This window comes from Pristiophorus japonicus, chromosome 6 (genome assembly GCF_044704955.1).
Source record: "Pristiophorus japonicus isolate sPriJap1 chromosome 6, sPriJap1.hap1, whole genome shotgun sequence".
Taxonomy (NCBI): Eukaryota; Metazoa; Chordata; class Chondrichthyes; family Pristiophoridae; genus Pristiophorus; species Pristiophorus japonicus.
Window position 1 is genome coordinate 261,219,546 of NC_091982.1, and position 14,527 is coordinate 261,234,072.

The 14,527-nt window shown below is 42.6% G+C and overlaps 1 protein-coding gene across 7 annotated transcripts in view; it reads left to right on the plus strand.

Annotated features, from left to right (window-relative positions):
- Positions 1-14,527, plus strand: part of LOC139266063 (disks large homolog 1) — a 493,057-nt gene that overhangs the window by 382,947 nt on the left and 95,583 nt on the right. For all 7 annotated transcript variants that reach the window (XM_070883900.1, XM_070883901.1, XM_070883902.1 and 4 more), the window contains one exon: positions 12,655-12,811. In XM_070883900.1, coding sequence (XP_070740001.1) covers positions 12,655-12,811 — 157 coding nt within the window. The remainder of the gene's footprint in view (positions 1-12,654; positions 12,812-14,527) is intronic.

Genomic DNA, 14,527 nt, shown 5'->3' on the forward strand with positions numbered 1-14,527 from the left:
GTTTGAGGAAGGGCATGATTGGTTCCAAGTATGTTAGTGTCACCTGCTCAGTGCCTGCCTGATTGCCCTTCTTTAAATAATCTAGATATCAATTTATTTGTCATGACTGAGATTAATTATTTACATTCTTATACTTAATGGCAGATTTAAATATGTAATGGAACCATATCAAAATAAGGAACTGCAATCAGGAATTGCTGAAAGTAACACGGATTTCTTTAAAGTCAAACGTACTTTCACTTTTATTCAAAAAATTATATTTTAACTAGATTCATTTTGGAAATATGTTGGATTTCTTACTGTTTTTTTGCACCCCACACTACTATAGATTTTCACAAGCTAAACAACATTTCCTTACTGAGAAAGCATGCAGGCAGGCAGGCAACCTGTTCAGAGTTCCCCAAAACGCTGTTCCTGAATCAAACACACATAGACAGTCTTTTCCTGTGTGGAAGCACCTCGGTCTTGGAGAGCCGAACAAGAATGCAAGTTGGGCTGGAATTTGGGATGTTACTGAAGGGCGGGGCAGACGGGATGACATTCCCCTGCCAGAAAGCCCACTTTTCCTGCGACTAATTTGCAAAGTGCACCTACATCAATGTGACAGTGGGAGCCTAATGCCATTTTTCCAGCGGCAATCTCAATTGCTGTTAAGAAATGTCGCTACTGATAAATTGCGATCACTTTTTTTTTTAATTGACTCTGGCTGAAACACACTAAAATAAGGAATTTGTCACATAGCACAGATCCCTGATTCTGCATTTGCTCATCCTGTGCCATTTCATGGATGCTTGAGAAGCATTTCTAAACTATTTCACTAATCTAAACAAACGTTCTTCATTCTGACCTGAGCCTTTGAGCTGTTTCTTCATTTTGGAGAGCTGATAACTAATAGAAAAAGTTTTAGTACATGGGACAGCCTGGTTCCAAGCTATGCTGTCATCGACTTGCACCATGCATTTGCTCCCCTAGTGTTTCAGTAGTAGCTGAGCTACACAGGCCACGAGAGTCCCGATTAGAGCTATGTGCCAAGTCCCTTTTTGTCATTCAATCACCCCTGCCTTCCACACTACCGCAGACCTTCCCCGTTTTTCTTTCCTCTCCTCCCCCCTCCCCCCATTCCCTGCCTCTAAAATCTGTTGTATCTCCAACTTTTTCCAGTTCTGATGAAAGGGCATCGACCTGAAACGTAAACTCTGTTTCTCTCCACAGATGCTGCCTGGCTAGCTGAGTATTGACAGCGTTTTCTGTTTTTATTTCACATTTCCAGCATCTGCAATATTTCCCTTTTTTATGCTGAGTGAGTTGACCTCCACTGCGGTAGTAATAGAGGCACTACAATTAGTGAGGTGCCAATGGCTTCAGAAGGGCAGTGGAGAAAATGAGTGGAAAAGCTGTTACTTTTAAAAAAAAAACTGATCATACAGCTTTGGAGCCTAAAACAAGTTGCACTTTTATATTGCTTCTCCTGCAGCAAAACATTTCCGAGTGGCTTCAGTGTGGCTCAAGGGGCCCGAGGAGGAAGAGCAAGTGAATTTGAGGAGAAGTACGCTCAACTAAGTCAGTTTTCATCAGGCTTTTGAAGGTGGGGAGAGTGGTAACGAGGCAAAGGAGTCTAGGAAGAGAATTCCAGACTAGTGGCGTTGGGGCCGAAGGCACTTCACCAATTTTAAAAAGAAAATGGGATCTTTTACAACAAGCTATTAGGCTGATGGATGGCACACTCTTTCTGGACATGACTACATTCAGAAGTACTGAGCAATGGAAACAGTCATGTGTGGAAAATTGTCTCTGCTTGTGTCAGGGTCACACATTGAAGTGTTTTGCCTTGATCAGTGAAGGTACATACCGAAGGTGATAAAATACATTGCCTTACTTGGATCAGATAATGGGATTCTCTGGAGTCAGTTGTACTAGACATTAGATATTGCAGTGTATATAAAGACCATTCATCCACTACGTGATGTTGGTCAAGCTGTCTCAATCGCCTGACCATTTAAAATCTTATTGCAAATCTTGAGTTTTTGGGAACAGTGGAAGGGAGGCAAGCTAGTCAGGGACAATCAGAATTTGGCTGGTTTGTGGGGTGGTTCTGATTTACAAGGCAAGAGAATACACAATAAATGGTAGGATACTGAGGTGTAGAGGAACAGAGGGATCTTGGAGTGCATGTCCACAGATCTCTGAAGTAGCAGGACAGGTAGATAAAAAGAAAGACTTGCATTTATATAGTGCCTTTCACGACCGCTGGACATCCCAAAGCGTTTTACAGCTAATGAAGTACTTTTGAAGAGTAGTCACTGTTGTAAAGTAGGAAATGCGCCAGAATATTTGCACACAGCAAGCTCCCACAGACAGCAATGTGATAATGACCTGTTTTTGTTATGTTGATTGAGGAATAAATATTGGCCAGGACAACGGGAATAACTCCCCTGCTCCTCTTCAAAATAGTGTCATGGGATCTCTCCACCTGAGACAGCAGGTGTTTAACGTCTCATCCAAAAGACAGCACCTCCAACAGTGCAACACTCCCTCGGCACTGCACTGGAGTGTCAGCCTAGATTTTTTTTGTGCTCATGTTTCTGGAGTGGGACTCAAACGAACAGCCTTCTGACTCGGAGACGAGAGTGCTACCCACTGAGCCACACCTGGCACTGGATAAGGTGGTTAAGAAGGCATACAGGATACTTTATTTTATTAGCCGAGGCATAGAATACAAGAACAGGGAGGTTATGCTTCAACTGTATAAAACACTAGTTAGGCCACAGCTAGAGTACTGCATACAGTTCTGGTCACCACGTTATAGTAAAGATGTGATTGCACCAGAGACGGTACAGAGGAGATTTACAAGGATGTTACCAGGACTGGAGAATTTTAGCTGTGAGGAAAGATTGGATAGGCTGGGGTTGTTTTCGTGGAACAGAGGAAGCTGAGGGGAGACTTGATTGAGGTGTATAAAATGATGAGGGACTTAGATAGAGTGGATAGGAAGGACTTATTTCCCTAGCAGAGAGGTCAATAACCAGGGGGCATAGATTGAAAGTAATTGGGAGGAGGATTAGAGTTGAGGAGAACATTTTTCACCCAGAGTGTCTTCAGCTGTCTCGCCCCTAAGCTTTGGAATTCTCTCCTCCTTTATGACCCTCCTTAAAACCTACTCTTTGACCAAGTCACCAGCTCTAATGTCTCCTCCTTTAGCTTGCTGTCTTTTTTTGTCTCATTACGCTCCTGTGAAGCACCTTGGGATGCTTTACTGTGTTAAAGATGCTATATAAATGCAAGTTATTTTTGTTGGGTTATGATGTCTTCACATCTGAAGCCATAGGATCTTTTACACCCACCTCCGAGAGCAGAGGGGGCCTCAGTTTAGCACCTCCGACAATGCAGCACTCCCTCAGTACTGCACCGGGAGTGTTATCTGTCATGTCTGAATGATTTGAATCAGCATAGCTGCAGAATGCAAGCTAACCTTTTTGAAGAATGGAGGAGACTAAGAGTTTGCTCTCAGTTGAAGGGAGGATTGACTTCTCAACATTAACTGCCCATACCTAGGGAATAAACCAAACCAATCCAACCTAATGCTGAAAGTTTGAGAGCTTTGTTTGCAATTTACTGCTGAGTGCAAATTGGTAAGTAATACAATGATTGGCCCCAATTTTGAAGTTATTTTTTCACTTTATATCTAGATATGAATAAAAGATGGCTAAGCTATACTTAGCACAGCTGAAATAAGTGTATGCATACATTTATATGGTCACTGGACTTAATCCATTATTCAGTAAGTGAGAGTTGAAATGCTGTTAAATGAAAATATTGTGCAGAGAGGATATAATTTAGCTTGAACAAGAATTGATGCAGCTTGTCGAAGTAGCAGAGTGTTTTTATAGATTAGTCAGTGTTCTTTTTCAGGAAGATTAGTGCACATTATCAAAGTCATTATTACAACTAGCATCATCTCAACACTGCTTTATTCCGCGTCAAGTTCTCATCTCATTCAGGTTGAGAGTTGTCTTCTGACTACAGTTTCACTCTTAATCGGATGGGAGGGGCAGTGTGGTTCCTGTAAACTATTCCTGCACACACCTGAATTGAGAGTGTAGCGAGCAAGAAAAATGTCTCAAACCTTGGGTGTCGTAACTTGCGGGCTCCTGCTTCAATGGAAAAACAAAATACGATCATCACCCATCTTCTGACCAAATCTTACCTGACATATGGCAATTACCTGAAACAAATTTAGTTAAAATTTATAATCTTCTGTCTGGTTTTAACTTATGTTGTCCGATAAATGGTTTAAGATTCTGCATTTGGTGATTGATAGCAGAAAGATTGTATTGTCAGCTGTGGCCCTGGGTAACACACTCGCATATGAGTCAGAAGGTTGCAGATTCAGGTCCCACTCCAGAGACTTGAGCACAAAATCTAGGCCAATGTTCCCAGTGCAGGACTGAGGAGGTGCTGCACTGACGGAGATGCTATCTTTCGGATGAAACATTAAACCGAGTTAGATATGTAATTGGGCATACGTCCTGTTCTCCCTGGTGTCCTGGCCAATATTTATCCCTCAACCAACATCACTAAAACAGACTATCTGGTCATTGTCACATTGCTGTTTGTGGGACCTTGCCATGAACAAATTAGCTGCCGGGTTTCCTACATGATAGCCGTGACTACACTTCAAAAATAATTAATTGGCTGTAAGCTACTTTAGATTGGCCTGAGGTCGTGAAAGGTGCTGTAGAAATCCAAGATCTTTCTTTCTTTGAAGGGCTCTGTAGTTGGATTGCCGTTAACTTTTATAAAACGGCTCTTGATCAATATATGTGGAGATTTGCTGCCCTCTGTTGTTGATGAGCCTTAACAGCAGCTTTAAGCAACAAACGCAAGAGGGAGTGTTTTGTGCTGCAAGAACTTTTTTTTTGACTATGTACAATTGAAAAATACTGAAGTTTAGTCCCCAACAGCTTGGTAAATTTTGTCAGTCATGGAAACCTTATTTTGCATACCCTCTCTCAAGCTGAGCTGCTTTGCTGAAATTATACAGGGGCAAATGTATCGCAGAGACTCCAAGCACTTGTATCAGCCAGCTTTTTGGGTTGGCATGGGGATGTTTCAGCAAGAGCCAACCCAACGTGGCAAAAACTGGCACCCGTCAGCTCCTTTAAATTTTTGCATTCCTGTAGAAATTTATAGCATCAGCAGTCCACTTATTCTAATTGGAAGATTTTCAATTTCAAAAGAAGGGCTACCTTAATTGATATTTTAAAATGAATATCTGCAAAAGATAAGTTTCAGGCTTGTATTATCTTAACCTACAAAATGCGATGCTCAATCAAATTTTGTTTTGAGACATGATGTTATATTTTACCCATGGGATGTTTAAGTGGATTGTTTCTCCTTAAACCAAAGTGAAGTAAGTCAGTGACTCATGAATATTAAAAGCTAAATACAATTTTTATCCAAAATCACATTCTGTTTGAGTTTTAGAAAGCCATGATTTCCGTGCAATTTGTCAGACTGGATCATAAAGGATTGAAAGACCCAAGATATGAGAAGTAGGAATGTGAGGAATTGGTCATTGTTCACTTTTTTTTTTGTTTTATTCATTCACGGGATTTGGTTGCCGCTGACAAAGCCAGCATTTATTGCCCATTGCTAATTGCCCTCGGGAAAGTGGTACTGAACCGCTTTCTTGAACCACTGCATTTTGTGTGGTGCAGGTACTCCCGCAGTGCTGCTCGGTAGGGAATTCCCGGATTTTAACCCAGCGACGATGAAGGAACAGCGATGTATTTCCAAGTCAGGATTGTGTGTGACTAGGAGGGGAACTTGCAGGTGGTGGTGTTCCCATGCACAAGCTGCCCTTGTCCTTCGAGGTGATAGAGGTCCCGGGTTTGGGAGGTGCTATTGAAGAAACCTTGGCAAGTTGCTGCAGTGCATCTTGCAGATGGTATGCACTACAGCCACATTGCACCGGTGGTTGATGAGTTGTTGAGGGCTGCTTTGCCCTGGATGGTAAGCTGCTTCAATGTTGTTGGAGCTGCACTTATCCAGGCAAGTTGAGAGGATTCCATCACACTCCTGACTTGTGCTTTGTAGGTGGTGGCATAGCTTTGAGGAGTCAGGGGGTGAGACACTTGCTGCAGAATAACCAGCCTCCGACCTGCTCTTGTAGCCACTATATTTATATGGATGACCAAGTTAATTTGACCCCCAGGATGTTGATGGTGGGAGATTCGGTGATGGTAATGTCATTGAAAGTCAAGGGGAAATGATTGGTGTTATGTCCTTAGATGCTCTGATAATGACTCCACGAGGCAATGTGTTGTACTTGAACTGTAGTGACCTTAGTCCTTTATTGATAACTCCAGAGTGAGGATCACACCTGGTGGCCTGCCTTTTATACTAGGCCAGGCACACCTGTACAGGTAACTTACAAGTCTCCCACTGCAGTGCCCTCTGATGGCACACTTTGAGATAGTACCAACAGTAGCCATGTAGGATACATGACAGTTGGACTCTCTCTTGTTGGAGATGGTCATTGTATGGTGTGAATGTTATTTGCCAATTATCAGCCCAAGTCTGGATGTCGTCCAGGTCTTGCTGCATGCGGATACAGACAGCTTCATTATCTCAGGAATTGTGAATGGAACTGAACACTGCAATCTTCAGCGAACATCCCCACTTAATGAAATGCAGATGCATACGATTCCATGGACTGGACAGTGGAGTCTTTTAAATTGGCTTTCTTCTTTCTCCTTTTGCCAAAATTACAGCAACATGTTGCACAATATGGTCACTCCACACATTCTTGCCAAATGACATTCACTGTATATCGCACAAATGAACCTACAAAGGTCTGGGGAGAGTCCAGATCTAAGGTGTGTAGTTAAGGCATGAATTATTTTTTTGGTTCATGTTTCCTCTCCGGATTATTTCGGCATTGCAGAAAACTGCTAGGATTTTACTCCTCCGCCTAGCAGCATATACATAGAGCACTCTTTGGTGCCTTGCCCAAGCAGCAATTAATTAACGCGTATCTTGACGTGCGTATCCGCAAGCCATTTGACAACATCACGGTTCTGACTTTGCCTCTGCATCAGGGATTGTGAGCAGGAACCCTGGCAGATTTTCCTTGCTCCTGTCCTGGCTGGGGTTAGGTAACAACAGATGAGCAATGAACCATGATTAATGAAAATGTATTTTTCCAGTAAGCTTTTTTTTGTATATCAATTTTGTTGGGGTTGCCCTCTTTTGAGCTAGACACAAACAGATGGTCCTAAGTTCGTTTTTGCAGAAGCCTGTAAAGCCCTTCCACAAATCTTTTTGTTTATTGAAGATTGTCATTTTGAGAAGAGGAAAATGAAGTCCTTGAACGTGTTAAGAACATAAGGAGCAGGAGTAGGCCATTTGGCCCCTCGAGCCTGCTCCACCATTCAATAAGATCATGGCTGATCTGATCATGGACTCAGCTCCACTATCCTGCCCGCTCCCCATAACCCTTTACTCCCTTATCGCTCAAAAATATGTATCTCCGCCTTAAATATATTCAGTGACCCAGCCTCCACAGCTCTCTGGGGCAGAGAATTCCATTGATTTACAACCATCTGAGAGAAGAATTTTCTCCTGATCTCAGTTTTCAATGGGCGGCCCCTTATTCTAAGACTATATCCCCTAGTTTCAGTTTCCCCCATGAGTGGAAATATCCTCTCTGCATCCACCTTGTCGAGCCCCCTCATTATCTTATGTTTCAATAAGATCACCTCTCATTCTTCTGAACTCCAATGTGTATAGGCTCAACCTATTCTCATAAGTCAACCGCCTCATCTCCAGAATCAACCGAGTGAACCTTCTCTGAACAGTCTCCAATGCAAGTATATCCTTCCTTAAATACGGAGACCTAAACTGCATGCAGTACTCTAGGTGTGGCTTCACCAATACCCTGTTGTAGCAGGACTTCTCTGCTTTTGTACTCCATTCCCCTTGCAATAAAAGCCAATATTCCATTTGCCTTCCTAATTACTTCTGTACCAACCTGCATGCTAACCTTTTTTATTTCATGTACGAGGACACCCAGATCCCTCTACCGCAGCATTCTGTAGTCTATCTCCATTTAAATTATAATTTGCTTTTCTATTATTTTTGCCAGTGTGGATAACATCACATTTTCCCACATTATACTCCATCTGCCAAATTTTTGCCCACTCACTTAGCCTATCTATATCCTTTTGCAGATTTTTTGTGTCCTCCTCACAATTTGCTTTCCCACCCATCTTTGTATCATCAGCAAATTTGGCTACATTGCACTCGGTCCCTTCATCCAAGTCATTAATATAGATTGTAAATCGTATTGTCAACTCCTTGTTTGAGTGTCTCCAATCAGGTTTCTTCCCCTGCCACAGTATGGAAACAGCTCTTGCCAAGGTCACAAATGATATCCTAATTGAGTGTGACAAAGGTAAACTATCCCTGCTCGACCTGTCTGCAGCCTTTGACATGGTTGACCACAAAATTCTGCACCAATGCGCCTCCACTGTCATAGAAACATAGAAACATAGAAAATAGGTGCAGGAGTAGGCCATTCGGCCCTTCAAGCCTGCACCGCCATTCAATGAGTTCATGGCTGAACATGGAACTTCAGTACCCCATTCCTGCTTTCTCGCCATACCCCTTGATTCCCCCTCGTAGTAAGGACTACATCTAACTCCTTTTTGAATCTATTTAGTGAATTGGCCTCAACAACTTTCTGTGGTAGAGAATTCCACAGGTTCTCCACTCTCTGGGTGAAGAAGTTTCTCCTCATCTCGGTCCTAAATGGCTTACCCCTTATCCGTAGATTGTGACTCCTGGTTCTGGACTTCCCCAACATTGGGAACATTCTTCCTGCATCTAATCTGTCTAAACCCGTCAGAATTTTAAACGTTTCTATGAGATCCCCTCTCATTCTTCTGAACTCCAGTGAATACAAGCCCAGTTGATCCAGTCTTTCTTGATATGTCAGTCCCGCCATCCCGGGAATCAGTCTGGTGAACCTTCGCTGCACCCCCTCAATAGTAGCTGAATGGGACTGCACTCGCCTGGTTTCATTTCTATTTTTCCAGATGAAGCCGTAGAATCACCTGCAATGGCTTCTCTTCCCGCTCCCGCAGTCAGCTCTTGTGTTCCCCAAGGATCGATCCTTGGCCCCCTCCTATTTCTCATCTGCATGTTGCCCCTCGCTGATGTCATCTGGTAAGTGAGTTTTCACATGTTTGCTGATGATATCCAGCCCTACCTCTCCTCCACCTCTCTCAAACCTTCCACTGTCTCTTTGCTGTCAGACTGCTTGACCGACATCCAACACTGGATGAGCAGAAATGTCCTTCAATTAAATATCTGGAAGATGAAGCCATTGTCTTCGGTTCACGCCACAAACTCTGTTCCCTTGCCACCGATTCGATCCCTCACCCTGGCAGCTGTCTGAGGCTGACCAAGTCAGTTTGCAGCCTTGGTGTCATATTTGATCATGAGTTGAGCTTCCGATCTTCTATCCATTCCATCACTAAAGATCGCCCATTTCCACCTCCATGGCGACACCTATAACGACATTGAGCCTTTGCCTCTGCTGCTGGAGCCCTCAACTATGCCTTTGTTACCTCTAGACTTGACTATTCCAATGCACTCCTGGCCGGCCTCCCTAGTTTTATCCTCTATAACCTTGAAGTCATTCAAAACTCTGCCGCCTGTGACCTAATTCGCACCAAGTCCTGCTCGCCCATCTCCCCTCTGCTCACTGACCTAGATTGATTCCAAGATAAGCTATGCCTCAATTATAAATTTCTCATTTTTGTTTTCAAATCCCTCCATGGCCTCACCCCCTCCAATCTCTGTGATCTCCTCCAGCCCTATGAACCCCAAGATCTCTGGACTCTGCCAATTCTGGCCTCTTGAACATTCCCAATTTTAATTGCTCAACCATTGGCAGCCATATCTTCAGCTGCTTAGGTCCTAACCACTGGAATTCCCTCCCTAAATTGCTCCACCTCTCCAATTCTCTTTCCTCCTTTAAGACACTCCTTAAAACGTACATCTATTACCAAACTTTTGATCACCTGCCCTAACATCATCATATATGGCTATGTGTCAAATTTTGTTTTTTTGATGACACTCCTGTGAAGTGCCTTGCGACATTTTATTGCTTTAAAGGCGCCATATAACTAAGTTGTTGATCCATCAAACAGCTTCTTTCCACATTTAGAAAATTATAATATAGTCAAGCAGAATCAGCATGGTTTTATGAAAGGCAAATCATGTTTGACAAATTTGCTAGAGTTCTTTGAGAATGTGACGAGCAGGTGGATAAAGGGGAACCAGTAGATGTGGTGTATTTGGATTTCCAGAAGGCATTCGAACAAGGTGCCATATAAAAGGTTACTGCACAAGATAAGAGGTAACGGAGTTGGGGGTAATATATTAGCATGGATCGAGGATTCTCTAACAGGAAACAGAGTCACGATAAATGGATAATTTTCAGGTTGGCAAACTAATTAGTAGGGTGCTGCAGGGATCAGAGCTGGGGCTTCAATTATTTATAACCTATATTAATAAGCTGGGTGAAGGGACAGAGGGTAATGTAGCCAAATCTGTTGATAATACAAAGATAGGTGGGAAAGCAAGTTGCGAAGAGGACGCAAAGCATCTGCAAAGGGATGTAGGTAGGTTAAGTGAGTGGGCAAAAATTTGGCAGATAAAATGTGAGGTTATCCATTTTGGGAGGAAGAATAAAAAAGAAAATTATTATTTAATGGAGAGACACTACAAAATTCTGCAGTACAGAGGGATCTGGGGGTCCTTGTACATGAAACACAAGAAGTAAGCACGCAGGTACAGCAAGTAATCGGGAAGGCAAATGGATGCTGGCCTTTATTGCAGGGGGGTGGAATATAAAAGTAGGGAAGTCTTGCTACAACTGTACAGGGTGTTGGTGAGACCACACCTGGAGTACTATGTACAGTTTTGGTCTCCTTATTTAAGGAGGAATATACTTGCATTGGAGACAGTTCAGAGAAGGTTCACTAGCTTGGTTCCTGAGATGAAGGGGTTGTCTTATGATGATAGGTTGAGCAGGTTGGGTCTATACTCATTGGAGTTTAGAAGAATGAGAGGTGATCTTATTGAATCATATAAGATTCTGAGGGGGCTTGACAAGGTAGATGCAGAGAGGATGTTTCTCCTCGTGGGGGAATCTAGAACTAGGGGGCATAGTTACTGAATAAGGAGTCACCCATTTAAAACTGAAACGAGGAGGAATTTCTTCTGAGGGTTGTAAATCTTTGGAATTCTCTGTCCCAGAGAGCTGTGAAGGCTGGGTCATTGAATATATTTAAGGTGGAGATAGACAGATTTTTGAACAACACGGGTGTCTAGGGTTATGGGGAGCAGGCAGGAAAGTGGAGTTGAGGCCAAGACCAGATGAGCCATGATCTTATTGAATGATGGAGCAGGCTCAAAGGGCCAATTGGCCTACTCCTGCTCCTATTTCTTATGTTTTTGTGTTGTAATTGCCTTTTCTCCTCACTCCATTCTGCTCCCCAAAATAGAAAAAGCATGGATAAACATAAGAACATAAGAATTAGGAACAGGAGTCGGCCATCTAGCCCCTCGAGCCTGCTCCGCCATTCAACAAGATCATGGCTGATCTGGCCGTGGACTCAGCTCCACTTACCTGCCCGCTCCCCGTAACCCTTAATTCCCTTATTGGTTAAAAATCTATCTATCTGTGACTTGAATACATTCAATGAGCTAGCCTCAACTGCTTCCTTGGGCAGAGAATTCCACAGATTCACAACCCTCTGGGAGAAGAAATTCCTTCTCAACTCGGTTTTAAATAGGCTCCCCCGTATTTTGAGACTATGCCCCCTAGTTCTAGTCTCCCCGACCAGTGGAAACAACCTCTCTGCCTCGATCTTGTCTATCCCTTTCATTATTTTAAATGTTTCTATAAGATCACCCCTCATCCTTCTGAACTCCAACGAGTAAAGACTGAGTCTACTCAATGTATCATCATAAGGTAACCCCCTCATCTCCGGAATCAGCCGAGTGAATCATCTCTGTACCCCCTCCAAAGCTAGTATATCCTTCCTTAAGTAAAGTGACCAAAACTGCACGCAGTACTCCAGGTGCGGCCTCACCAATACCCTGTACAGTTGCAGCAAGACCTCCCTGCTTTTGTACTCCATCCCTCTCGCAATGAAGGCCAACATTCCATTCGCCTTCCTGATTACCTGCTGCACCTGCAAACTAACTTTTTGGGATTCATGCACAAGGACCCCCAGGTCCCACTGCACCGCAGCATGTTGTAATTTCTCCCCATTCAAATAATATTCCCTTTTATTGTTTTTTTTTTTCCCCCAAGGTGGATGAAAGAATGGATGGAAGAAAGCCAAGTGAACCAATTTGTTGAAATTAACTCTGCCATTCTATGGTGCTCTGTCTATTTCTGCAGTGCTTAAAGAATCTCTCTAACCTTTTGTTCAACCTTATCCAGCAGGTTTCTCCCAATGCAGGCTTGTCTTGATCTTGGAACACATGTTGCTATAATGTGAACTCATTCTATTAAATGAATTGCAAGGGGTGTTTGGTAAGCTTCCTCCATGACAGCTACTTTTGTCTTTGCAGGGAGCCCAGAAAGGTGGTGCTTCATCGTGGATCAACAGGCCTAGGTTTTAACATTGTCGGTGGTGAAGATGGGGAAGGAATTTTTATTTCCTTCATCTTGGCAGGCGGCCCAGCTGACCTGAGCGGTGAACTAAGAAAAGGGGACAGGATTATTTCGGTACAGTGTCTCATATTTTGATTTGTCTTTCTGTTGGAAGTTTGAATTTTATTATTCTCCGATTGCTGTGGTAGCTTTTCGTTGAAACCTCTGGTGTCTTTGGATTTACCAGTCCCCTCATGCTGCTGAGTGTATTTCCCAGAGCCTTTGACACCACTTCATTATCCTTCCCAAACCCATCAGTGAATTCACATTCTTGTACATCTATTAAAATCTCATTAATGTTTTTAACAAACCTATAAAGATAGGCTTGCATGAAATCTTGTGGTCTTCATGTGTTAAACAGGAAAATCCCATTAGAAAGTTTGTACTATACATGCGTTGTGTCTGAGGATCTATGAAATATTTGTACCAAATCAATACTCGTCAATTTAATATTAAGTAGCTGCCTTCATTCTGTTTTTAAATATAGATTTCTACAAGCAAAGGCATTATAGATAAAGTGAGATGGTCCCCACTAGGATTTAATGTTATGGACCAAAAGTAAACTGGATTATGAGCAAAACAATGGCTATAACTGACAGCAATGTTAGATCCTGTGTATTTTTTTAAAATTTGTTTTCAACTTAACACATGAAATTCAAGACTAAAAAAGTAAAAACCATATAAGCTTTGTTAAATGTGGATGTTGCTAATGGCTTTGCTTGAATAGTATTGAAACACCTAAAGTAGAAGGAATATGTAGGGAAATATTTTCACCAATGAACACACCCCCTTCTCCCCAACCACCACCACAAAATCTAAGTTTTTAAATAATTTCTTAGATCTCTTGTCGGTGATGCACATGGCTTTAATCTTTTCCTTGTGCAGTTCAGACATTTCAGGTCTTTCGTTTTTGCAGAGAGACATTTAACTGACATACCTTATGGAATTGTTGAAGTAGGTAGTCCCTCAGATCAGCAACCTATTTGGTATTTGGTCCGGAATGTCAATTGAGAGGCATCCGATTAAAACAAAAAAAATCAGTACCAGCTGTGTGTACACAATATTCCCTTCCCACCAATTTTTCTCCTTTTCTGCAGGCTTCAGATCTCTCCTGGAGTACGAATCAGCAAGCCTGGACACACTCCCATACCTAGCCCATGTTTTAAATCTCAACACTGAATATCAACAGGTCATTCAATTGCAGCCAAGCCTAATCATTGCAAGATTAGGATCACAGGTTACATACACATACCCAAAGGGGCTTAGGAGTTATAAGGCATTTTATTAAGGGAGCGATAGTTCAAATATGTCAAACACAGCACACAAGCAGGATAGACATAGTAGACATACGACCGTGACAAGTAGCTGTTGTTAGTCCTGATCGGACAGACGACTGGTGGTACGAACAGTTCTTATCTTCACCGTCTGCCCTGAAATGCCTTCTAAGTCTTTCTTGTATTCTCTTGTTTTAGGGGTGGGCCTGGTGCAGGATATTGGCAGGACCATTTAACCTGATAAGTTGGGTTCCTTGTCTCAACTCTTGGGTGAAACCTTCCTCTTATCCTCTCAAGTTTGGAGTCAGACATGCCATTCTTGGCCTTCAGATGTTTGGAGCTGCCCATTATCAGTTATTTATGTTCACGCTGTTCAAGTTGCTTTAGCTATTGTACCATGGAATGAATCCTTCAATTCTAACACCAGTCTGAAGAGACTTTTTGGTCTCGAATTATTTCTTCTAATCCGCAATTTATTACATCATGTCCTTGCTTGACAGTCACACATTTCTGAATC